Source organism: Cenococcum geophilum (genome assembly GCF_001692895.1).
Source record: "Cenococcum geophilum 1.58 unplaced genomic scaffold K441scaffold_64, whole genome shotgun sequence".
Lineage (NCBI taxonomy): Eukaryota > Fungi > Ascomycota > Dothideomycetes > Gloniales > Gloniaceae > Cenococcum > Cenococcum geophilum.
The window spans coordinates 316,233-341,945 of NW_027137622.1; the positions used below are offsets into that span (position 1 = coordinate 316,233).

The following is a 25,713-nucleotide window of genomic DNA, read 5'->3' on the forward strand; positions in this document are numbered from 1 at the left end:
TTCGGGAAGTTGGTCACAGACGGCCGACGGTGGTGATGAATTGCGATGGCACGCAGGTGGCTGCTGTGCTTCCGAGTGACCAAGACTATTCCTGGGAGCTTTCCGCTGCAGCTGTAGGGTTATCACGCTCCTTGGGCCCGATCAAGGCTGGGCAGCCGCCGGGGGCTTGGTCGGGAGGGGCACGACGCAGGTGGTTGGAGGCTCGGGCCAGCGAATTCGCAAAAAGCAAAGGCTGCCAACATCACCGAGCATCGCTCAGCACCCCAACATCAGCCGAGCCAATCTTCCCCGCCCTCGAAGCGCTGACAGCCCGCTTAACCAGGCCAAGACCTCCGCTGAGTCGTGCTCCTGCCCAAGTCTTTCCACCGCCTGTGGCTTACTATTTCTGGCAACGCGATCTGCACTTTCTAAACTATGCACGCCCAGCCATCACCGGACTCACTTTAGTGACCTTCGAATGAGATGCTTGAGGTTGTTCCGAGACTATTGCCGGCTCGTCAGCCTCAACCCCTTCGAAGATTAAGCAAATCCATCTGCATCTAATCTGCCACCAACATTTGATCGAAGCAGAGTTCCTGCGTGAAACCTCAAGCCGCCGTGCTTCCCAGAGACAGGCGCTTAGTGGTACATTCTTTCGGAGACAAAAGGACAAGAGTTGCTAAGCCTTCAGCCGAGCCTTGTCGAATAATTGTCGAATAAAAGTCCACGAGGTCATGCTCGAATGGGTGCATGTTCTTATCAAGGTTCTTGCTGTGATTCTTGGATCTGGCAGACATGAGGCAGGGCGTTGCTGTGTGATATCACATCCGAGCTAAGCACAAGACTGGGTAGCGAAGCGGGGGCCCTTGTTCAGTTTTCGAGATGACCGAAAATCCAAAAATCCGAAAATGTACCCATAACGCACCTCCCAAGAGACACCTCTCCCTTGGCTTGCATAGCATAGCGGAGGAAGAGGAAAACTCGGGCTGGGAGGCTAATGACGAAAGCACATTGAATTCTGGCTTCAATCCTTCAGTGAAAACTAGCGAATGCCGAGAAAAGCCGTTTGTCAAAAGAAAATACTTGAACTGGGAGAGCCTCGCCGTGGGAGAGAGACGGGCGCTCAACGCCATCAGGAGCTTGGTAGGTTACGCCACGGCGATTGGATGCATGATGATGCATGGGTGACGCATGGGGGATGCATGGGCAGACAAATTCACCGATGCGGCCAAAAGAAGGAATAGCTAGAGGGCGGTAGTCTGGCACAGAGCATGCATCAGGATGCACTCGGTTGTTAGCGATGGCTGGAGGCGCCAATCACCATGTGTATCACTTGTGCCTTTGGTGTGACAGGCATGGCTGGTCTGTGCGGATTACGGGCGCGGGAGGCGATCTTGCGAGTGATTCGTCCCGAGATGCCAGGGCGGTTAATCTCTGGTCCCTCATGCAAAGACGCTCTGGCACCACCACATTCGCGGGGCGCCAGCAACCGCCTCTATCCGAAAAGGCCGCATGAACCAAAAGCCCTTCATGCCTTCCGCTGACACGGATCAGGTTCGATATCCACCGTCCTGATACTTGAACACCCTCACCCTCGTCCCACTACCACTACCCACAGACTCCCAGCCTCCGCTGCGATTTGTATAACAAAACACAGCCGCCATCCCAGAAGCATGCGCCTTCATAACTTCTGGTAGCTCGATTGTGCCAAATCTACAATCGTTGAACATCTTCATTGATCAACCGCCTAGTCGGTAAATCGTCCTCTCGCTCAACTCTACAAATCAATACACGATGGGAAAGCTCATTAAGAACCACTGGGCACGCCTGATCATCCTCACCGCCGCAACTTGTAAGCTCTCACCGCTACCACCAACCCCGCTCCAATTGTGCTAATATCCAACTCTTCAGACCAAGTCGCCGCAGCCATTGAAGGCTTCTTCTGGCCCAAGATATTCTGGGACTTTCTCACGAAGAACCTCGACGGCGCTGTCAAACCTGTACCCGTCCTCCAAGTCATCAACCTTCTCCTCGGTCTCTTTGGAATCGCATTCGAATGGCCATTGAAGTTTATTGCCGGCACCTCAGTCCACCGATCCATCGAAGCACGCCTGATCGTGTTCCCTCTTAGCGCGCTCGCAGCGGTACTCCAATACCAGGCAACCAACGCGGCATTGTACTATATAATTGGCATGGGTGTATATTTTTGGGCATACAGCGAAGGCGAGGTAGGTTCCGCTTAACACTAGTTACTAAGAACTGTTGCTGATACTATATACAGATTGTCTGCAAAGAACCATGGACATTGCCGAAGCGGGGAGGGAGATCGATGGGAGTCTGATGCGCATATTTTTGTCTTTCAAGTTTCTTGGTGTAAACCTTCCAGTTTTGTGAATGCTACTTGGATAAGCATTATGATATCACAACCATCTAAAGCATAGCGGGGGGCGTCTGGATATCTTCCACCTATTAAATCATGACCTTAAGCTCATGTACCAACACAAAACAATATTAGTCAGGTAGTGCAAAATCAATTTATTCTACCATGACAAAAGTGCACGAGGATTGCTTTTATAGTGTTTACGGGTAGATGCGCAATGCTTCGACTAGGTAAAGTAATGCACATTTGGTTAAACCCAATGAGATCCCTTTTCCGCCTGGTTAAAGTTATATCACAAGAAATATTCGGTCTTAGTGTGGCTTAAGACCCTCTGAATCAATCTTGCATAGCCGGATATTGAGGTTATTCTATGTATGCCTTTCCTTCACAATTTATGTGGTGAGTTCCGTCTTCAACTGCTGCGCATCGGTTCAGAGCACTCAACGAATCCTGCTCCAAGACCAATCAATCCAGGCCGAGCAGCCAATATAAGCAGACCAGCAACTTTGAAAGAAGAAGTTGAAGATACTCCAACTCCAAGTTTCTGTCCGCACGAGAAGCGACAAAACCATCCGCCCCCAGTGTAAGTCACAAGAGACCATCACACCCTTTCCTCAAATAACAAAACGCATTCCATCCCGATCATCCAGCTTACCCTACCAACAGCTCTACCTTCCACCACAGCGAACTCATCACCATCCTTGTCGGCCCCGAAGCCCGCAAATTCCAAGTCCACAAAGGGCTTCTCTGCCACTACTCAGACTACTTCCCGGCCTCTTCCGCAACCCCGGCTTCCACGGCAGCGACAAAGGCACCGCAGCTCTTGCCCCCTCCTCCCCAGCCACCTACGAGATCTCCCACAGCTGGCTCTACACGAAGCGCTTCTTCGACGCCAGCGCCATCGGGCACAGCATCCCGCTCGACTCCCAGCAGCTGCTGGACCTATGGCTCCTAGCCGACTACCTCGTCGCGCCCGTCGTGAAGAACGCCGCCATGGACCTGCTGCGCCTGAAGGTCGGGTAGGAGTGGACGCGCTGCTGCGGGCGGATCCCGTTTATCTACGATAACACGCACGCCGGATCGCTGCTGCGGGGATTCGCTGTGGACATGGTGTTCGCGATGACGAGGTCGGAGGCGCTGCAGGACGGCTGGATCCGCGAGCTTGCGCAGCTGGATGACTGTCCGTTTGTGTCTGTGGCTGATTTGGTGCTGGGGTGCTTGAAGTTGAGGGGGCTGAAGAGTGGATTCATGCGGCGGGAGGGGTGGATACTGGCTGATAAGTGAGTATCATGATCATCTGGATGCCTGTTCGTCTGCGGATAGCAAGTAGATTGGTTGCTTGAGGCGTCTAGGATGTCTGAGACTTGGTATGACCCGATGAACGATCCCGGGAGGTAGGTCGGTGAAGCACGTTTGCAGGGGGCATCTCTCCCTTTGTCTGCCTAAAGTATTAGGGAATTTGATGAACTTCTTCGCGATGTCTTCGTTAATTCTAAAACTTTAGGGCCAGCAAGGCTTTACCAAAGCAGTTCACTTCCCGAATGGTCAGATTGAAATTTGAGACACATTTCGGATAAGAGGCACGCAGCCTCAATTGGGGAATAGTCTTTTGATATCATGACAAGGCGCCGGCTACCTACTCGTCCTCAGAACCTACCTCGTCTGCCTCTTCTTCGTCTTCTTCGTCATCCTCCTCACTGCCTGATTCCCCGAAGTCTTCAACCATCTCTCTATCCTTTTCTTCCCTTTCTTCTTTTCGCTTCTGTTCTTCCGCCTTTCTGCCCTCTTCCACCAACTCCGCCTTCTGGTCCCTAGCCTTCCTCTGCCCAACCACGAACGCGCCGAGAGGGCTCTTTTCCCACTCGACATCTTTCAGAAACCCCTCAACGCCCGCGCGATTATTCGGCGCAAAATTAACCTTCGTCCGCTTCTCCTCCACCCACCTCGAATTAGCTTCGAGTTTCTGGACCAGCAGCGCGATCGCCGAGTTGACCTTGCCGTTCTTGTTCCCGCTGTTCTTCTTCGACGCCTCCTTAACCCAGCGCTTGAGCATGGCCAGGACGGGAAGCGCCAGCTCGGGGAACGCGATGCTCTTGGCCCACAGGACGAAGAACTCGGACAGTAGCTCTGCGACCTGCTCGCCCACGCCGTCCTGGTAGACCCGCGTGCGCAGATACGACTTGGCGGCGCGGATCGAGGTGGTGAAGTCCAGCGCCTTGAGCGTACTGGGTTTGGGCGGTTTCTTCATCTCTGCGGAGTTGAGGACTTCGTACAGTGCTGGCGCGAGGGGGATGTAGGTCGAGGTGGCCAATGAGATACGGAGGAGTGACCGGATGAGCTGGAAGCGGAGTGGGTAGTACTGCGCTGTGGGTATTAGGCGTAGAGCACCGAGGGTGACTTGGACGACCGGATAGATCAACGGCCGAAGGGGCGATTCTTTGCCGGACTCTGCTTCGCGGAGCGATTCGCAGTGGGCGGAGACGACTCTAGACCAGAAATCGAGAGAGTGAACATACTGCCAGTTGTAAACTGTCTTATATGATTCTTTTGACTTGTTCGTAATGCTTGACCGGAGATGGATTGCAAGTTGTCGAATGAAAGTGAATCCAGTCGTATATCCGATATTAGGATCTAGACCCCAAAGTTCGGCCGCAGTATTCTTCATGAGGTTGACTCCTTGAATCGTGTGAATAGTAGTACTTCGAGCCCCTTTTACGAGGCCTTGATAGGCGGCTTTCAGAACAGCCTCCTTGATGCCTGGGTCGCCTATCACGACTAGCCTGCGTAATACCAAGAACGCCGACACCCTCGTGGCTTCAGTGTTTGCTGAGTCTGACCACACCCCAACGACTGTCCTCGCTACATCTCTTACTAGCTTTTTGAATGAGAGTATGTAAGGAAGGAGGGCGAGTAAGGAGTCTAAGGTAAGCCGCAAGGTAGCAGCATCCGAGAGGTTTTCGAGGAGATGGTGGACCGAGGTGATGTGTGATTTAAGAAGTGGTGTTAGAGTGCGATATTTCTTGGAGTCCGTACCTAGTCGGCTAAATGTATGTTAGCAGCTATAGGCTGTGAGAGTAGAACCAGACGTACATCTTTCCGGAAGCTGTGTCTTTTACTGGTAGATGATGTTGGAGGACTTTGGGGATATTTTGAAGCGCTATAAGCAGCAATTCATGATATACTACTCTTATTAGCAAATACTTGTCCATAGGGAAGAGCAAGATATGACCAACCATCCGAGTCAGAAACTGAGTACTTGTAGTTCTTGCCATTATCTTCGTTGAGATGGGCTGCAGCACGGAATGCGAGAACCACTTCCTTCATTGCCCGAAGAGAGTAGCTTTCAGCCGTTGCAGAGCCCCATTTTTTAGTCATAGCCTTCGTAAGCTCATTACCATCCTCCCTATCACTCTCATCCGACTCAGCCTGGGCCTTCGTCGCCTGTTTGCTCTTTTTCTGCTTCTTCCTGGGAGTTTCCTCGTCTTCGCTAGCACTTAATGCAATCTCAGCAAGATCAGCATCCTCAGCAAAGTCGAGGAGCTCGGCGTCATTTTCTCTCAGGTATTTGTAGAATTCCGGGTCCTTGCTTGCAAGAGCAGCTAGCTGTTCTTTATGCGCTTCTACTCCATCTTGTGAGTCCGCTTCGGGGTCAGATTCGTCCACAACTGGATTTTGTTCAACGGATTCGTTAGATGAAGTGTCGTCCTCAGTCAGCTCTGTACGCTTTCTTTTGCCTGTCGTGGTGGTGACTCCCCTGGTTTTGGTCTTCGATTGCTTGGTCTTCTTAGGCTTCTCTGGAATATCAAAACCACCCTGGAAGAAGTCATCCACACTCATATCCCCAAATGGATTCCTATTGGTGTCATCCTTGCTAGGTTTGTTGCTGCTAGCCTGTGGTTCGACGTCGTCTGCACGCTCGTTGTCCTTTGCATTCCTCTCTTTCCTCTTAGCCTTGATCTGTTGCTTTTGCTTTATTTTCGCAAATTCTTTACGCCGCTTAATTGTGTCCTTTAAGTGATTCTTTTCGAACTTCTTAGTCGCTTTGGTCTGCGCCATGGATGAGGTATGAACGCGTCGTGGGGTTGAGGTTGGCTTGCAGAGATCGTAGGAAATTTTGTGACTAGCGGAGCACGTAAAGCTCGCTTCACCGCCTGCCAAGACTATACCCTACATTCGAGGAGACCAGGAAGCCATTATCAACTCCGCATTCTACGCACATCGGCTCTCACAATGTATGCCCAACGACAGCTACCTTACGCGCCGACGACATATATCCCCCGGCCCGCTTTAGCTGCTACTATCAATTTCGATGAGGTGAGCCCCTGTCGCCTGAACAGTGAAGTACGGCTCCCTTTGCTCATCACAAGACTATCAGGAAGTCAAGCTATCTACGACAGTCGCAGAGAGGGATCTATACGACTCTTTGGCTGAGATCTATAGCATCATAATCACACTTGATGCCTTAGAAAAGGCTTACCTCAAAGATTCTATCCCTGAAAGCGAGTATACCGAGACATGCAGCCGGTTACTGAAGCAGTACAAGTCCAATCTTGCAGACGAAACTGTGGCTAAAGCATTTGGAGATCTTGACACATTTAAGAGGGAATGGGATGTCGGTAACCCTTATGAGGACCTGGTTAAGCAACGCTAATACATCCCGTAAAGATGGAATGCCCACGCGCAACAGAGCGCCTGCGTGTTGGACTACCAGCCACTATTGAGCAACCATCACACAAACCAGCAGCACAGGGATCAGATGCTGATGCAACTCTAGTAGTGGCAGCTACAGAGAATTTCATCACCCTTCTCGATGCCATCAAAATTGGCTTGGTGGAGAAAGACACACTGCATCCTCTCCTGGTTGATATCATACAGGCAGTGAATAAGGTCACAGACACTGATTTCGACAATAAGGGCAAGATTGTGCAATGGCTAATCACGCTGAATGCAATGAGGGCAGCAGAAAGATTGCCAGACGATCAGGCTAGAGAGTTACAGTTCGACATGGAGCAGGCATATCATGGCTTTAAAGCAACATTAAAGAGAGAGTAAAGAGGGTTCCGATAGGTATCGTTGTATACAAATCGCGGGGACCAATTGTTGGGCTTTTCTGGAACACTTCCAGAAGTACGACCGTCTTCCGCTAACGCACTGGCCACACCTAAATTTTTTGGAAGTTCTGACACGCGAAGAGAATCTTAAGGGTCTTCAATACAGAGCCCTGGCTCAAAGACTAGACATGGAAGCTTCAGCCCCTGAGGATGAGACGGAAATATTGCACGGTATGGGGCTAATACTCTTGCACAAGTGGTGAATAATTGCTGACGCTAATGTTCCAGTTTTCGATTTCCCCCAAATTTATACTAAGCCCTCCGCACAAGCGCTTCTCAATACCTTGACTCTCCTTACTTCTGCTCCACCGTCTTGGGAGTGCAGCGACTCAGAACAACGGTTGGAAAAGCCGGCAGGGCGGAGTAAGCGTCGAAGTCGCAAAGTTACCAAGACTGCAGCAGTGCGCGTCAACCCCGAGGGCTTGGCAAGATACCTTACACAATTGATTGGATGTGACTTCCGATGGATCGATAACGACGCTGTTAAGGAAGAGATCTGGGAGCAAGCCAGTCTCCGACTAAGCGAACGTTCAGGACGGTCAGCAATGCCTGCCATCTCCCGCAGCTTTGGCATTCCCACCCCATCGGCTTTATTTGATATTGTCATCCACGAACCGGCTCTTACTGCAGATAATCTTGGGTTGAAAACTTGGGCTGCCTCATACCTACTGGCGAAGCGTCTCCATACGCTCCATCTTCCCCAGCTAGGGTCCGCGACACTTGATATACTTGAGCTAGGAGCTGGGACTGGCCTGGTTGGAATAGCTGCCGCTGCAGTGTTCGGAGCCTCTGTTCTTCTTACTGACCTCCCTGAAATTGCACCAAATTTGTCACGAAATGTGGAAACCAATCGTGAAGCTATTGAAAGCCACAACGGCTCCGCTAGGACTGCCGTTCTCGACTGGTCCAACCCGCATGTTTGCCAATTTTACCCAGACGTTGAACAGGGCGAAGTTAAAAGCTTTTCTACGAAGCAAGCAAAGCAGCCGGATCCGTTTCCTGTTATTCTTGCTGCGGATTCGCTTTATTCACCTGAACATCCGCGACTCCTCGTTCAGACAATTGACTGCTGGCTCTCCTTAGAGAGCAACGCAAGAGTCATGGTTGAGTTTCCTTTACGGGAAGCATACACGCCAGAGCTCAATAACTTCCGACAATGCATGGCTGGCATTGGCCTGCACATGACAGAGGAAGGTGAAGAGTTTGGCTACGATGATTGGGGGTGGGATGGCGGAGAGCCCACCAGAGGTCGCGGTGAAGTAAAGTGTTGGTGGTCTGTTTGGAGACGGAAGACCTAAATGGGTACGCCGGATCAGCTGCAACCCCTCCTCGACGCCTCTACGTATTTTTACCTTTCTTTACTGTTTCCATGCATATATCACGTTCTGCTCCGGTAGAAAGAAGATAGAGAAATAGAGGTTCGGCTAAACACGCGGTTAAATTCGCTCTTCTATGCAAAAGATCCACCGACGCTAAACCATCGCGGCGCGTTCGCCCAAGAAAGCATGTCATCGTGATGCTTCCGGATACAAAACAGACTCAGCTTTCTTGTTTTCTATCTCCATCTCTACTCTGAAATTTCTCCGTTACCTCTCCTATCTAATTCCTCAATCTCACACCATTCAATTCCAACTCCCTCTACACCTCTCTTCCAGGCTCTTACAATGACGCAAAAGGTAACAAACACTCCAAACAGCCCCACCACCTCTCTTCAGGCTTCCTTCTAACCCATCCGCGCGCACTTCTTCTCACAGGACTGACAACAATTCAACACAGAATCCCTCCTTCGTTCTCCACTCCCCTGGAAATGTTCAATATGAAGACCGCCCAGTGCCTGAGCTCAAATCGCCCTACGACGTGCTCGTGCAGCCCCGCTGGACAGGAATATGCGGCAGCGACGTACTTCTTCCTCCCAACCCCCTCAACTACCTCCCCTCCCACCACACACTCTAACACGCTCCCGCTCAGGTCCACTTCTGGGTCGATGGGCGCATTGGACACTTCATCGTCGGAGCGCCTATGGTGCTCGGCCACGAATCCGCCGGCACCGTCGCCGCAATCGGATCATCCGTCAAAACCCTCAAAGTCGGCGACCGCGTCGCCATGGAGCCGGGGGTGCCATGCCGGCGCTGCGTGCGCTGCAAGGAAGGGAAATACAACCTCTGCGCCGACATGGCGTTCGCGGCGACCCCGCCCTGCGACGGTACGCTGGCGCGCTACTATGCGCTGCCCGAGGACTACTGCTACATCCTCCCCGCCCACATGAGCCTCGAGGAGGGCGCGCTGATCGAGCCGACGGCCGTCGCCGTGCATATCTGCAAGCAGGGCGCCGTCAGGCCCGGGGATGGCGTCGTGGTGTTCGGGGCCGGGCCCGTGGGACTGCTGTGCTGTGCCGTGGCGAGGGCGTTTGGGGCGACCAAGGTCGTGAGCGTCGATATCAATGAGGAGAGGTTGCAGTTCGCGCTGAAGTATGCGGCGACGGCGGCGTTTCGCAGCCGGAAGGAGAGTCCGGAGGAGAGCGCACGTAGGATGGTGGTGGAGTGCGAGTTTGGGCCGGGCGCGGATGTCATTATCGATGCGACCGGCGCTGAAGTGTGCATTCAGACGGCGATCCATGCGCTTAGGATGGGTGGGACGTTTGTGCAGGTTAGTTTTTGCGCTTTGCCAGCTGCGGTGTTGGTGAGGGCTGCTTAGGGTTGCTGACGCTGCGTAGGGCGGTATGGGCAAGCCGGAGATTACGTGGCCGATCATGGCGATGTGCACGAAGGAGCTGAATGTTAAGGGCAGCTTTAGGTATGGTAGTGGAGACTACAAGACTGCGGTCGATATGGTGGCGATGGGGAGGGTTAGTGTTAAGGAGTTGGTGACGGGGAAGGTCAAGTTTGGGGAGGCGGAGAGCGCGTTCAGGGATGTTAAGGCTGGGAAGGGGATTAAGGTCTTAATTGAAGGCCCTAGCGAGCAAGGAGTTGAGTAATTGGTCGTTCTGGTGAAGGTAGAGAAGCTAGATGCTTCTGGGGGTTAATACTTGGATACTCGGTGACAGTGTATTCGCAACTCAATATCGTTGCTGTAGGCTGATCTAATTGCAGGCCAACTTTCATCCGTGCTATGTTGGCCGTATCTTAGGATACTTTCCTTAACCAGACACAAATGCGAAGAGAAGTGTTCAAGACGTAGGTCTATTTATGAACGGCAATATCGAAAGCAAACTTCGGATCATATATAGGCGTGTTGAGCAGAGAAAGGAATATATACATGAGCCTAAGATAGCATCAAATTCCGTTCATATGGCAGGGAAATCAAGTTGACTCCTAGTATTCTATCCAACTCGAGTAACTGAGGCAGTACCGGTATCGTGCAGACCCTAAAAGTTTTAAATGGTCTTGAATATCTCTTTATCGATTGAAAATTTGTTTTGCCAATCCAATATGGCGGGTTTTCCCAGGTCGAAGCAAGAAGTTGAGTTAGTTTTCATGATGGACGAAAATGTATAGTACCTCACCAAAATCAATTCCTCAGTACTAGGACTAAGCCCTTCTGAACAAAACTGAGAGATAGACTCTATTGTATGCTGGTTCGTTTGTCTATAATATACGGAAAGATATATGCAAGACTGTGAAAGGATTGCTTCCCTAACAGCCAACATGCCCACTTTACACTGCAACAGCTACCAGTGCAGGCCCCTAACTCAAAATCCTTCACAGCCGTGATTCTTGTTGCCACAGAGAAGGTTTTGATAGCTAGTCCTGGTATCTCCTAATCACCAACATTGCCAAAGATGTCGCAGCGGGGCCAAAAGTTGTCGGAATATAGACCAGCTTACTAGACTCAAAAAGAGGTGTAAGGCGCTTCGCTCAGCATAACTGCACCTTCTGCGTGTACGGTGGTGCTTGTCGAGGTTGCCCGGCCACCTGCGCAACGTTCTGAGCATCAAGGCTGGTGGCTTGACCTGAGACTGTAGTAGCTGCACCAGCAACGAAGGAGTATTTGGAGCCGCTTAAAGAGATTATCATCCCTTCAATGACGTGCGTGGGATCCGTCTGAGTGAGGAAATCATAACGCTTTAGAACCTTACCAAATATAGCTCTCGCGTTAATCTAACCGAAATAATGGCCGGCGTTTAGACGCTCTCCGAGTGGCTAATTGGAGTCTTCGGTGTTGGAAGTCTCACCAGCGGGCGTTGTCGTAGGAGATATTGTGTCGTCGTTCATTGAACTCTGTGAGTACGCTGGTGGTGGCAATTCCTCTCCGGATTCGATCCACACTTTATTCAGCTCATCTTCAATCTCCTGCCTTCTCTTCTTCCATTCCTCAACCTTTGCTAGGCGCTCGCGTAATTCGTGGAGTTCCTTCTCTACGGACGACTTTTCGCTCTCCGTACCGATTCGTTGAAACTCCCATTCCTCGCCTGTTTCTCCACTGCCTAAGGTTAATGTGTAGGTGTGATAGCGTTTCAAAGATGCGCGTGTCGAGATCGTAATGAGGGCTGAGGATGTAGTCAGTATCATAGTACAAATAACAAATGGAGGGTGGGAATTGATGACTTACTTATTCCTTTAGCTTTGGCTGTTTCATAGAGCAGTCCCTCCACATCGCTACTAACAGCACTGGTACCTTCATCGATGAACGCGTAGCGTGGTTCATGATATAGTAACCTCGCAATACCCATTCGCTGCTTTTCACCTCCACTTAGGACGTCTTTCCAGTCCTTTCTCGTGTCCCATCCGCCCTCACGGTCAGGTAGATATCCTAAGCGAGCTTCCTCGAGTACCTGGCTAAGCTCGAAGTCGCGTCTCCCTGCATCTTTCATATCAATCTCAGTGTGAGGGTAGATGACCTGATCGCGTAACGTCCCAGTGCTGAGATAAGGTCGTTGCGGCAGGAACATAATGCCGTCGGTACCTATAGAACGAGGTCGGCTTACAAGTCCACGGTATGTGGGCCAGAGGCCCGCTACAATCCGAGAAACAGCACTCTTGCCGACGCCGTTGGGGCCAGTAATGAGAAGATGTTCGCCAGAGTGTACGATGAAAGATAGAGACTCTATGAGTTCATCGCCTCCCATAGGATAAAGGCTAGGAGCAACGACAGGGACGTGTTCCAGTCGGACTCCATCGAAGCCTTTGTGAACAGTGCCTTGCACATCCGATAGGGAGTAAATCTCAGGGCGAGTGCCTGGAGGAGGGAAGTACGCGTCTGCGTGGGCACGATGAAGGGTGCTAATCAGAGTGTACACTCGAGAAGTGTAACCAGCCAACTCAGATAGATCTTTTATCGAATACATCATACGCCCACCGGCATCAGCTGAAGAGAGCATAAGGCGCTTGTTAGTAATGAAATCCTTCATCCTGCTCCTTTCACGGCTTTGCCTCTCTACAGTTTCCGAGAGCTCCGGTATGCCGCCGAGACCGCCCCACGCAGGCAAAAATACCGGAAGAGACGTTATCAAGTAGCCGAAAGCTGACCACGAGTACTTCAATACGAAATCCTCTAGCATATTGTAGCGGATTTTCAAGCTGTAGATACCCTCCATCCAGTGTTTAAGATCTTTGAATCCTTTGTCTAGGAAATGTCTTTCCATTTGATCTCCGCCATAGAAGGCAACTTCCTCTGCATTTGCTATCAGACGCGAATGCAATGCTCGGAAATCGCCTTCGCGACGACCCTCCACAGCCTTCAACTTCCCAAAAGGTGGTGAAAGCCTCCGGAGGATAGTTGCTGTCAGGAAATAGTTGGCCAGAAGTCCGCTTAGAGCGAGTGGGCCCAACGAGTAGAAAAGTTGGTAACTAAATACACAAAGGTCGACGAATGGCTTCCCGAGCGAGGAATAGAGCGAAGCTGCAGAGGCACAGAAGAGCGTAAGGTCCTGTGTGATGAACTGGTCTGCACCCTGGCCAACCCCACAATCCAGATTGGACAGCCTGTAATAGTTAAGATGGTCGTTTAAGTAAAGATCATGGATATAGCGTGTGAGCCTTGTCCGGAACGCGATCGACACCTTTGACTGCAAAAACTTTATCATGGCATTTGTGTAAGATGCAAAGCTGCCAATTCCGCACCATTTCACAATTCCCCAAAGGAATGCTTTCCCATTGCCTGCTACCAGGTCTCGAACAATCTCGCCATCAAGGCGCGCGACCACTACTGAGAGATACGTCCGGAGAATGAGGAAGACGCCATGGCTCAGTAGCAAACCAGTCTCCTTACTACCCCATCGTGGTATCATAATATTGAGAAGGCTCAGGAATTGGTGGAGAAAGGCGAGGTTGAGGCCAGACTTCGTTTGGGGCGGCGGTACTTGAGGCGAGGTGCCATCACTAAGTCCAGCAGCACGCGGAGGCTCTAGGAACAGGCGACGGTGTGCATCGAAGGTGGTAGGCTTCGTCGGGTGGATTGTAACTTTGGAGGTGGCGTCACGGTACAGTACGTAGATAGTTCGAGAGCCGTCTTTGCCTCTCAGGCCTGAATTCCGTCGCAGTAGTCGTCGACCAGTCTCCTTTTCTGCCCGTCGTTGACGCCACCAGTAAACACCTCCATATCCGGCGCCAATTATTGATACAAGCAGAGCGAGAGTAGAGAGAAGCTTAGTAACCCTCGAGGTCTGCCGCACACGAGAGCGAAGGCCGGAGGCATAGCGGGTATATAGAGCAAGCAGAGGGTCTTCGCTATGGCGAAGAGTAGATTGAGCGGCCATGATTGCACATGATTGAGGTAGGGAGGGTCCGTGAAGGCAGGATGGGTTGATGGTGTTGCATTACCTCGTTGAAGAATCGTGAGGTCAGTTTGGAGCTTTGCTTGCGAAAGGAACCTCGGCCATGATATATCATGTGAAAGTAAGCCAAACTAAGGCGTCCACTACAATTATTTTAAAACAAGACTCTTAGGTTAAAATTTTTTCACATAATTGCTTTATATTTCTCATATTATACTTAATTACCTCCAGATATCCCAGAGACGGTGATTATCCTAAATACAAACTGCCGGTTTTGCCACCTCAAATGAATTTAGTGACGCAAAAGTGCTGTAAAAATTCCTTAGTATATTTGGTTCTAGGGTTCTTCGGGGGCCCGTTGAAGCGTATGTGAGCTCGCGAAGGCTTAAACGAATAGCTGGTCGTGCGAACGATTCTATTGAGACACTTAGGATAGTGATTGGGTGGCATGACATTCCTGAATTCTACATTCCGACTCATGCTTCGGAGACCGACATAGCATGGAAGTAAAATACAAATTTGTGGTAATTGCGCATGTTTTATTAATACAGTCTATCCACGAGTACGATACAAGAACATAATTTAAAGGCGACTCTTGCGTCCCTCTATCAACGAAGCCGTCCCCATGACCCTTTCCTAGCTGCTCTCAAATCATCTACATTCAACAGGCCTACCCCTTCCTCCACCAGAGCTTCCCAGACGCGATCTCTCAGTCCCCTCGGTCATCGCGGTGTACCCCAATATCGCGGGAGGAGCCCTTGTTCTCGAGCTTGACCTATTTGTTTCCGGGTTAAGGGATAGCAACGGATAAAGCTTGGGCTAGTGAATATTAAGAGAATTAAGTGCTTAAAGTTATAGATTTATACAGGGCTAGTGGCAGGATAGAGAAAGGAGCTTATAATAAGGCTTAATATACAAAAAGCGCAGGAAGACTTAAGAAGTTAATTAAAAAAGCGAGCTTAGGATGAAGATTAAATAAAACACTATGCTTAAGAGTCGTGATAAACGCTTTGTAAGCATCTTATAAATAAATGAATATTTGGTACGCTTATGAATATGAATTGAATATAAGGTCCATATTCATTCATGCGACCACTGGACTCAGTACGCCGTTGAGCCTCAGCAACCCATGCTGTAACCATCCAAGCTGTCAGACTTTTTCCAAGGAATAGGTAGAAGTGATTTCTCGACGACTCTAGTTCTTGCAATCTACGGGAGTTGACGATAGCTAAATACACAAACAGTAGGTGCAAGTCTCCAGATTAACCCCTATCCAGCTGAGACACAAGGGTCTGAGACGAAGATTCAAGCTGAACCGAACAATCTTGAGCTAAAGTATCCAAACAAGCAATCAATCAAACAAACGTTGTGATCCTAGAGCTAGATTTCAGCTAATATCTTCATCTCAGATGAAGACATGCGATCCTAATGAGTGGCTGAGGACTGAACATCATCGTCCGAGACATGCCTGTCCAGTTTCCTCATGTTGGCGGATTATGACGTCATCGTTTAAGACGAAGATACTCAGGTCTTGGCGACTAGCTGAAGCTACGCATTTATTTCTCGGAGTGAGACACCTGCCCCGAAACCTGCAGCATGTACGTCCGCCATCCCTTAGGCTGGCCGTCTAACGGCTTTCATGTACGTGCAATAATTCTGATAAGTTTGTGATGGATAACGCGGTGGTTGTTCTGGATCCGGAATGACACCAGCAGACGTCCCGATAATGACGTTCTTCCCAATGTTAGAGTCAGGCACGGTGTAATTGTACACTTCGTTGTAGACAGCGGCTTGCGGTGAATTGTTCTTGCCCGGATCGGGTATCACCCTGTCCACTGGGTTGAAGAGGATCGCGTACGCAGTCTCGTTAAGATTCTTAAACCAGGCTATCGGAACAGAGAAGATTTTCCCACCCGGAAGGTAACTGAGGATGTGGGCGTACATGTCCCCAGTACCCTTGCTTCCCGAAGTAATGTGTTCTTTGATGTCGGATATCGCTGTAGTGATGTTGCGCTCGTTACCAGCCATGTCATGTTGGATGATTGCTCCACCTCCTACACTGTTGATGCTTTCCAGCATCCATAGCAGGACAAGATCCGCAAGTTGCTTATTCGGAGAGACCGTTTTGCTGAACTTGTTGAGTATTGGAAAGAGGAGTTTTTCCAGTGTATTGCCTCCTTCCCGAAGAAACTGGAACTCCTGCCTTGCGAGATCGTAATGACATCCCGGGAACCACTTTTGGTGGATCTTGAGGTCTTTTCTCTTGTCGTGTTTGGGATCCCTCGATGCTAGACATGGTTGAAATGCCCAAAACCGATCGTGAGTTGCAACCGCATGATAGACATTCTCTACCTCGCTCGACACCTCGGTGTCGTAAAACTCGGGCCACTCGAATCCAGTTCCAGTGTGGTAGTTCAGCTTTGGTACGCCTCGACTTCCGACGGTGTCGAATATTCCCATGAATCTGATTTGAGGTTTCGACACACGATGGCTAGCTTTGTCTCTGAACTCGATCATCTCCGCTGACCACGGTTCATGAACGGTATGTGGGCTTCGGTAGAGGTCGTAGACTTGATTGATCAAGTCCTCTTTTGTTTTGTCTTCAATGATTCCGCAGTTATTGATCATGCCGGCGACGGATCTGACTATGTAGGCTCCTCTGCTGATCCCGAACATCCACACTTCCGTATGCACCTGCGGGCCCCAAGCGAAATTCTCCACTATGAACTTGTAAACTTCAGTACACTCTCTCTTCGCCTGAGTCGCAAATGCGCCGTTCCAGAGGTAGCTTATAAAGTCCCCACCCAAGCCAACTCCGTCGAAATATCTGGCATGGACATTCTCCGTCGGCGATGCGTATACCGCGGGATTCCTACAAAGATTGACTCCGATCATTTTTGCAAGGAAATGGATATTGCTTTTGGTGTTCGTTTCTCGACCGCACCAGGTTCCGTCGCAGAGCACGATAACCCTTCTAGTTGTTACCATTTTGACTCGGCCTTGTGTAGATGTGAAAATCTCAGTGGAGAGAAGGGCTGTATTGGAGTTATGAGGCCGGGCTGAACCAAAGGAATATGGAAGGCTGTGCTGCTGCTCATCACATGTCTTCTTCTCATGGAACTTTCCGCCGTTCAGGCTGCATACGATCGTTCTTGGAGCAGAGCTGAGAGGCAGCTGAAAGACCGACGCTTGGCTTGGCCTCCATTGTGGGGCAGAGCAGCCCCAGCCATTGCAGTTGCCCAGACTAAAAGAACGCACCTGATGTTTCGCAAGGCTTTCTTGAATCTTAGCATAATTAGCGTCAGCTGCATAGGGGATTCGGGGCGTAAAGGTTTAACGGGGGAGTAGTTGGGCACCCTACAATGAGGGTGTAGTTCTTACGGAAACAGCGTTGTGCATAATGCTGCATTGGGCTAGGCGCCCAGTGGCATTACATTTAATTTTGTCACTATTCTTTCATCGTCTATCAACTCCCTGTCCTTTTCCCGGCCTCCTTTACTTTTTTATCTATCATATTTGGTCGAACGGAATGCTGCACTGGTCACTTAGCTTGTCGTATGGTCGAACCCCCGGTTTCAGAAGCAAAGTAGTGTGATTTCCAAACACCGCGTGGTGCTGATGCGTGAAGTCAATGTCCAGATGCAGTGCTATACAGACAGTAAGCAAGCTGATACATCCTGGTTCCCAGCCTTACGCCTTACGCCCTTTGCCTTGTTGCATGTGATAACGGGCCGAAGTCGTACTACATGGCTAACAAAACCTGCTCTCTTCGCAATGCCTCAGTGCAGGCGCCATGTTGTGTCGCACCGTGTCGATGCGATTTCCATTTTACTGTTATCAAGCAAATGTCGAATTATACCACAACTCACGTTTTGATGCTACGACCACCGCTGAGGTTGTGTCGATCCAGATCGGATTTTGCCGATTACCCCGTTTCTGTTTCTGATGCCTACTACCCTACTGCATATTACCCTATGACTCACACTGTTTCTGTTGCCCGTACCCCCCTTACACCCCTCCCTTTGTTGCTTACACCTTCCTCATGTATATATAGCTTCTTTTCTTCATAGTTTGAATGGACAGAGTCTTCCTCATCTTCTTCTGATCTGCATCGGATCGACAGGTTGAGACATAGCTACACAGCCTCCCTGGAACTTAGATATGCTTGGCTGACATCATGGAACAACGACATCGACCTCTCAGATGGGCGCCGCGACAGGCATGCAGCTCCCTCTATCCGGATACCGGTACTTGTCTTATCACCCAGGGCCTCTATAGTCTTAACATCCGAAGGCATCCGCTGCTGCCATCGCCTTTGTCTTCTTCATCTTAAGATTTCTGCCTCCCCCTCCTCCCAGCAGGGGGTTCAAAGTTCTTGTCTGGTTCACCAATTTGAATTCCGGACAGGTTCACTTTTCTCTTTCTTTCACTCGAGAGGAATCAACTTTCAGGAAAGTGGATTCCCGACCGATCCCTGAACATGCCGACCTTGACCAACTGGAATGATACGATCCGTTGGGACGTTCCCGATGACCAATTCAAGACACCGAAACAAATCTCAGACGTTCAGGCTATCGTCAAGCAAGCCTTCGAGCGGAATCAACCGGTTACAGTGGTTGGGGCCCTCCATTCGACAACTGAATGCATGGTGGGCACCGGCATCGTCATTTCGATGAAGAACATGAACGAACTCCTGTCCGTGGATCGACGAGATCCGGAACGGTTGACCGTCACAGTGCAGGCTGGCATGAGTCTGCACCAGCTGTGTTCCCACCTCAAAGAAAAGGGCCTGCAGCCTCCCGTTATCTTGGAGTTCGGAAATTTTCAGATTGGCGCCGTCAGCGGCACGCACGCCAACGACACTTCAATAACACGAGAAGCGCAGTTCTCTTCGTTCATTCTCAGCGTAAAGCTGGTCACGCCGACCGCCGATGTAATGGAAATCTCGGAAACACAGAATACGGAATACCTGCCCGCCATTCGCTCCCATTTTGGCATGTTCGGCGTGGTATGCGAGGTCACGTTGCGCGTCTTCGAGAGCCAGCTGTTGCGGGTCAGTGTCCATACGACTGAAGTCGACACGTTCCTTGACGGTTTCGAGGGGAAGCTGGAGACTCTGAAGGCAGACCACGACCAGGTGTTCGGAATGCTGTTTCCGCACACTGGTAAACTGTTCTGGCAGTGCCGAAAGTTCGTGGAGCCGGGGACGCCAGGCCCGAGCCCCCCGGTGAGCTGGATGGATCGGATTGAAAGCAAAGGCGTCAATCTGTACAAGGATGTCTTGCTCCCGCTGGTGAAGGCAGGCACGTCGGTAAACAAGTCGGCAGCCGTTGCCGAGTTGCTGAGCACTGCTGTTATCGAGCTGCCGATGGGCATCTTCAGCCACGGTTCGTATGTCATCAATCCCTGCGATCGTGGCATTATTTACAGCGAACGTGATCCTGGTTTTGATTTCTACGATTGGGTGTTTCCCGAGCAGCACTGGGGTGACATGGTGCGGGGGTTTCTGCAGCTGAGCGACCATTTTCGGCGGGAGCGCGACTTTGCTCTGCCGTTGCCCGCCCTGATCTACTTCATCAGGAAGGACGAGGCGTCCCTTCTGTCGCGATCGCGCGGTGCCAACATGATGGCCATTGACCCGACGTACCAAGACCCGGAGGACCCCGGGTGGAAGGCGTTTCGTCTTGCATTCAACGAGATTGCTGTGCAACAGGGGGGTATCCCGCATATCAACAAGACGCGTGACGGCGCGATAAGCCATTTTGTGAGGACCCAAGATCCGGAGGTCATCCAACTCTACCTTCAGAAACGCAAGGAGCTCGACCCCAAGGACCTGTTCCTCAACGATTTCTTCAGGACCATGTTCGCCGAATATATCTAAAATGCATAGGAACGTTCTTCTTAGGTGCTGGTTGAACTTCTTTACCCTGCTCCCTCAATCTTTTGTGCACTCTCGATTTCTTAACTTAAATTTGAAACCCCTGGAAACAACCATAGGAAGAGGACTTCCTGTTCATCAATAGTCTGAATAGCATGATGGAAGAATTGTCACGTTTCCGATGACCTTAGTTTGCTTATATGGCTATGGAGTTATGGCGCATTTGCCAGGGGATTTCTGTTGCGAGGGTTCCCATGCGCTGTGGCTGTGTCCCTGAAGCAGATCCAGAACATCCTCTAATTAAGGCAGCCGCTCATGTGCCACCTTCCACTGCACCATTGCAGGTGGACCTGTAACGGACATCGCATCGACGTTCCGCTGAAATGAATTGCTTAAAGCCTGCTTCTGGTAATATCGCAAAAGCATCAATAGGGGTAGAAACCGTCCCATTTTTCATTCACCTCCATCTCATCCTATTCCAGATGCTTTCTCTCTCCTTTTTATTTTAATGTGTTTCCATTTTTCGAGCTGCTCTCGATGGTAAATGTAAAGTTGAAAAACCTCATAAATCCCCGCGCCTTGTACCATGGCTTGAAATTGAGCATCGCTGACATTCCTTATCTCCTTCTTTTGGTTAGCGCCGTCCCGTCCTTTATGTAAGCTGCGTGACTCTCGGCTCAATTTCGGCTCACCCTCGATCACTTTTGCACAGCCACTGCTCAGGGTGCTCACCATTAGGGGGGTTTCGATGGAACGATATATTCGTTCGATATGATCAACGTACTAAATATTTAGCGCTTACTTGACGTTAACTTCGTTAAATATTAATTTGTCATTTAGGGGTTTTGAGACAGATTATTTACCTTAGAAGCTCAGACTAAGAAATCGATTGCGGATATAGGAATATCCGCACCGTCCGCTAAGCTGATTTAGGACGGTAATCGTTGTTCTTAGTCTGAGGCCCTTTGGCGAGATTTGTAGAAAACCTAAACACGGTTTATATAAGAAGACCTCATTAACTTTAACAAAATTAATCTACCCTCCCATAATACCTGTCAACATAAAAATTACACCAAATTATAGAGAAAAGCCTACTCTATAAGTTATGAGATCTTCAGCTCCTTATACACGCGCGACGTTAAGAGGAATTCGTCGCCGTAGAGGCCCCAATTCTACCTCTGCACTGCTGAGCCGCGCAGTAAACACCAACGCTGAACGCTTACGCCTACGCCGCCAGCCCTCTCCATAGCCAGCGGATATTCTAGCGGATATTCCAGCGGATATTTTATCTATTAGTTGGACAAAGATATTAAAGGAAGAGAAGGTTTAACCTTGTTAAGGACCTTCTACGTTAATAGGGCTGGTCTTTTTATAGGCTAGTCTTTAAGTACTTAGAAAGTGAGAACGGGTATAGAGGTAATAGGAAGAAGAAAGTAGGGGACCTACTTATTTATTTACTAGAGGATAAGGAAATATAAGAAGAACTTATTAATAGGGCTAATATTTATATAACGCTAATAACCTATACTATCCGCTATATCCAGAAAGAGCTTCGCCAACTATAATTATAACGCGGCCCCTTTAATATATGGACTCTAGATATAGAGTTTTAGGATATTAACCTTAAGAATGCGGCCAAGTTTATTTAGTAGTATAGTCCGCTGCTGTTCTAGCTTATTAAGGGGATATCTGTACTAAATAAAGAGGAACGTAGTTAAGATCCGTATGGCGGACGTATAGTTATAGTTGCCTTTATATTTCTTCTAAGGTTCGCCTAGAACTCTATAAATAGTTTCGCCCGTCTACTTAGTCTATATCTTTAGGCACTTAGTATAAAGCGCCGTATACTATTTTTTCTATATAGCCTTAGTCTAATTAATAGTTATAAAGCTCTTAACGCTAAAAAGCTTAGGCTAGCTAAACGTTTTAAGGAAGGTTTTATTAATTCTACTAGCCCTTCTAGCGCTAATAACCTTTAAAAAACTAATTAAGTCTCTATCTATTTATAATAATATCTATATTATCTATAATAACTTTAACTATTACTAAAAGACTTAATATTAGGTTATTGGTAAAATTAGTAAGTTTACTTTATATACTACGGAAAAGATTTTACGCGGAGTATATATTCCTAAAGGGGGCCTTAAGCAGTTAATATTAAACAACACCCGTTAACTTAAGCTAGATAAGGTTATTAATACAGCTAGGAATAGGTTTAATAACCTCTAAAAATAGATATTTATAAGTTTTATTACGGACGCCATTTAATACGCGTATCTTACTACGGTTAATAGTATATTCGACTCTAACGCGGATATTAAATATCTACGTATACTAGCGGTTAATATTCTCCCTTATAAAAGGATAGAGTATATAACTCTAGGACCTATTCTAAATAGTAAGGCTTCTATTAACGGCAACTATTGTTACGGCACTGGCAGAACCTAGTAGAACTTGGCAGAACTTAGCAGAACTTCGCAGTCACGTGACTAGAAGACCGCATAAAAAGAACCCTACTTTAACCAGCGCTGCTCTTCTTCTCCTTTCCTTTCTCTAGCTTTAGATCCTCGTTTATAGACTACCAATTATACAGGCTTGCGCGCCCCTCTTGCCGTGCTCGTGCCTTGATTAACTAAGTCGCTAACATTATCTAAAGCTTAACTACCCTTTCTTCCTAAGAAGGAACTTAAATATATCTACGGACTATAAACCAGAATAGAATACAGAATTAGACCTAAAGAATATTACTAGAACTAGAAGAATAGAAAAGAATAATAAGACCTATAGAATACGCACAGACCAGAACCCCTGCAGAATCCTACCGGAGGTTACCCTAATAACTATACCACGATGCCAAGAAATACAGCAGCCGGTAAAGCAGCCATAGGACCCTTAAATACCTCTAACGGTAAAACAGCAACTAACTTAAACTCCTAAGTAGAGCTTATAGTAGCTAATGCCGAAATTAAATAACTTTAAGAGCTGCTTAAAGCTAGAGAACCCCCTACGCCTAGTAAGGAATTATTAGACACCTAGAGACTTACTATAGTCCTTAAGGCTCTAGCCCAACGTATAGTATTAGCATTGTCGTAGTCCATAAAGGTTGCGGACCCCCTATTGCTTACAGACGGAACCGACCCTATATTTAATAATTAGAAGCTTTAATTATAGGACAAGCTCAAAGTTAATATGGACCACTTCCCTACCACTTAGGCTAAAATGGCCTACGTCTTCGGCCGTACCAGTAGGGACGCATAGACGCACCTACGTCCGCGGTACGCATAGGACTTAGCAAAGCCCTTTCTCTCTAAAGAAGAGATAATCGTCTACCTGTCTTCTATTTATAAGGACCCCTTTAAAGTATAGAACGCCCGACTTAATTATAAAAGCCTAAACATAAAAATGATAGAGACTTTCTCGGCCTTTTAGACCCGCTTTCTGTACCTAGCTAGCTAGGCTCGAATTCCCTAGGAAGATCTAATACTAGACCTATTTAACAAGCTTACCCTAGACCTGCAGCGAGCCGTACTGCTAGTTTTTACTACTGTATAGACGCTAAAGGAACTTATGGACTAGTGCTTGGCTATTAACTAAGGCCTCTGCTGAATTAAGGCACGCGCCGAACGGTATAAAGCTAGAAACCCTTTAAATTAGACTATAAGCAATATAAGAACGGCCCGCAATGCCCCGGCACGATTAGCAACCCCCGTAGCACTACCCGTACAGCCCACCACCAATTCAGCAGCTAGCCGTGCGGCTAGCCCTGCTATAGGTCTGGCGAATGCTCGGCCTACGTACAGCAACCCCTATATATAGGCCCTTAGTGATTAAGGAGCTTGCTTCTCTTGTGGATAGAAAGGTTACTATGTAAAGGATTGCCTAATAAACGCGAAAGTGGATAAGGTTCTATTAATCTAGGAGGATAGCGCGGAGTCGGAAAAAGAGGAACCCTAGAGGAAGACTCCTCTCTAGGGTTAAAAGGGATTAATATGTTAGATGTTAATCTGGGTCGGCTAATTAGTAAAAGAAGCTGCACTATCCCTTATACTTTATTCCGCAATAGATACTAAGTTTTAACCTCTGCTTTAGCTAACTTTGGAGTAAATACCTTTACCTTAATAGACACCTAGTGTGCTGTAAAGCTGGCTGACTTTCTAAATATACCTATTAAAGAACTGCCCAAACCAATTTCTATCCGCGGGTACAATGGGCGGATAGGACCACCTATTGCGACTATCTTGCGGATTTACCTCCGTGTTAATGGACGAAGGCAGTATAACGCCCCCTTCCTTATTATAGACCTAGGTAGCTACAATATAATCTTAGGGCGAAAATGGCTAGCCTATTTAGGCTTACAGCTCGACGTACGGAGTAGACGGCTTACCTAGCCCAAAACCCTACCCCCGACCCCTTTCTTTATAAAAGAAATCAGCATTACAATAGAAAACCTCGTATAGCCCTAGATTAATACTATTTACCAGGCCAATGCTATACGTAGGGACTAGGCCTTTAAGAAAGATATATAGCTTAATTTGCAACGGATCCGTATATTACGTCGCCCCCAGACTACCTATGTCACGCCACCCGCATTAAAGACCTAGGAAGTCAGTAGTGACCCAGAAAAGCCCCCTATAGAGAGCTTAGGCCCTATACAGCCATAAAGAACAGTAAGAGACATTAGACGTTATACTAAACTAATAGATTGGAGGGATAACCTACGGAAGATAGAATAGGAGCTAAGAAAGATTATAAACCCTAGACCGCAAAATACGGTCCGGAAAACGGCTGTAAGGAAACCAGCGGACCTCCCACTAGTTAATGTCTACTATATTAGTGCCGTAGGATTCTACTAGAACTTGGTTCAGCCTAATACCGTTACCTTTACGACAAGCTTATACAAAATTAATCGAATAATTAAGGAAAAGGGAAATAAGCTTAGTGGACAAGAAAGCGAGCTTATGGATAAGGAACTAGTAGAACAAAAGCTGCCTTATTAACACTAGAAATTTAAGGACGTATTCTCTAAAGCAGCGTCTAATATACTTCTACCTTACCGACTATATAACTACAAAATTAAGATTAAGCAGGGCAAAGAAAACACCCTTAGCTTTAGCCCCCTCTATAAGCAGTCTATTACCAAATTATAGGCCACGAAGTAGTATCTCATTAATAACCTAAATAAGGGCTTTATTAAGCCTAGCTAAGCCCCTTTCGCCTCGCCTATTCTCTTTATTAAAAAGCTAAATAAAGGACTCCGCTTCTATATCGATTACCATAAGCTAAATAATATAACCCGCAAGGATCGCTATCCGCTGCCCCTACTTAATGAGACTCTAGCCCAAATAAATAGAGCTAAGGTCTTTATAAAGCTTAATATCCGCTAGGCCTTCCACCAAATTAGGATAAACCCCAGGTCTAAAGATCTTACTACGTTTTAGACCCGTTACAGAACGTATAAATATAAAGTGCTCCCTTTTAGACTAACTAACGGACTAGCTACGTACTAGCGGTATATAAACAATATACTCTTTAACTACCTTAACAATTTCTATACGGCCTATTTAGATAATATTATAATCTACTCTGAGAACGAGCTAGAACACAAGGAGCACGTCTATAAAGTCCTACAACGGCTCCACAAGGCTGGCCTCTA

General features: G+C 48.3%; 9 protein-coding genes across 9 annotated transcripts; 6 read left to right on the plus strand and 3 right to left on the minus strand.

Moving 5' to 3' along the window:
* The first annotated feature begins 1,476 nt into the window (after positions 1–1,476).
* On the plus strand, positions 1,477–2,636 carry K441DRAFT_668585 (uncharacterized protein). Its single transcript, XM_067650019.1, has 3 exons — positions 1,477–1,831; positions 1,891–2,207; positions 2,261–2,636. Exons 1-3 carry the CDS (start codon positions 1,774–1,776, stop codon positions 2,318–2,320), a joined length of 435 nt encoding a protein of 144 aa, XP_067498252.1. The 5' UTR covers positions 1,477–1,773; the 3' UTR covers positions 2,321–2,636.
* A 1,359-nt stretch (positions 2,637–3,995) lies between these two features.
* Positions 3,996–6,415, minus strand: K441DRAFT_587008 (ribosome assembly protein-like protein Noc2; the record flags this gene model as incomplete). The annotated part of the gene is made up of 3 exons (XM_067644657.1): positions 3,996–5,400; positions 5,450–5,543; positions 5,593–6,415. The coding sequence occupies 3 exons, from the start codon at positions 6,413–6,415 to the stop codon at positions 3,996–3,998; spliced, it is 2,322 nt and encodes a 773-aa protein (XP_067498253.1).
* A 174-nt stretch (positions 6,416–6,589) lies between these two features.
* Positions 6,590–7,505, plus strand: K441DRAFT_737662 (vacuolar protein sorting-associated protein 28; the record flags this gene model as incomplete). Its single annotated transcript, XM_067654327.1, has 3 exons — positions 6,590–6,673; positions 6,735–6,971; positions 7,025–7,505. The coding sequence occupies 3 exons, from the start codon at positions 6,590–6,592 to the stop codon at positions 7,409–7,411; spliced, it is 708 nt and encodes a 235-aa protein (XP_067498254.1). The 3' UTR covers positions 7,412–7,505.
* On the plus strand, positions 7,506–8,951 carry K441DRAFT_303420 (uncharacterized protein). Its single transcript, XM_067641050.1, has 2 exons — positions 7,506–7,641; positions 7,699–8,951. Exons 1-2 carry the CDS (start codon positions 7,599–7,601, stop codon positions 8,766–8,768), a joined length of 1,113 nt encoding a protein of 370 aa, XP_067498255.1. The 5' UTR covers positions 7,506–7,598; the 3' UTR covers positions 8,769–8,951.
* Positions 8,952–10,644, plus strand: K441DRAFT_303421 (GroES-like protein). The gene is made up of 4 exons (XM_067641051.1): positions 8,952–9,146; positions 9,247–9,369; positions 9,439–10,116; positions 10,184–10,644. The coding sequence occupies exons 1-4, from the start codon at positions 9,135–9,137 to the stop codon at positions 10,442–10,444; spliced, it is 1,074 nt and encodes a 357-aa protein (XP_067498256.1). The 5' UTR covers positions 8,952–9,134; the 3' UTR covers positions 10,445–10,644.
* Positions 10,645–11,609: 965 nt separating this feature from the next.
* On the minus strand, positions 11,610–14,164 carry K441DRAFT_587262 (uncharacterized protein; the record flags this gene model as incomplete). The annotated part of the gene is made up of 2 exons (XM_067644666.1): positions 11,610–11,956; positions 12,019–14,164. 2 exons carry the CDS (start codon positions 14,162–14,164, stop codon positions 11,610–11,612), a joined length of 2,493 nt encoding a protein of 830 aa, XP_067498257.1.
* A 1,504-nt stretch (positions 14,165–15,668) lies between these two features.
* Positions 15,669–17,387, minus strand: K441DRAFT_700299 (uncharacterized protein; the record flags this gene model as incomplete). The annotated part of the gene is made up of 2 exons (XM_067653238.1): positions 15,669–17,217; positions 17,327–17,387. The coding sequence occupies 2 exons, from the start codon at positions 17,385–17,387 to the stop codon at positions 15,797–15,799; spliced, it is 1,482 nt and encodes a 493-aa protein (XP_067498258.1). The 3' UTR covers positions 15,669–15,796.
* A 1,275-nt stretch (positions 17,388–18,662) lies between these two features.
* On the plus strand, positions 18,663–20,063 carry K441DRAFT_586972 (FAD-binding domain-containing protein; the record flags this gene model as incomplete). The annotated part of the gene is made up of 1 exon (XM_067644656.1): positions 18,663–20,063. One exon carries the CDS (start codon positions 18,663–18,665, stop codon positions 20,061–20,063), a length of 1,401 nt encoding a protein of 466 aa, XP_067498259.1.
* A 4,130-nt stretch (positions 20,064–24,193) lies between these two features.
* K441DRAFT_737670 (uncharacterized protein) lies at positions 24,194–24,519 on the plus strand (the record flags this gene model as incomplete). Its single annotated transcript, XM_067654328.1, has 1 exon — positions 24,194–24,519. A coding segment is annotated over one exon (255 nt), but the record flags the coding sequence as incomplete, so codon positions are not given.
* Between the last annotated feature and the right edge of the window lie 1,194 nt (positions 24,520–25,713).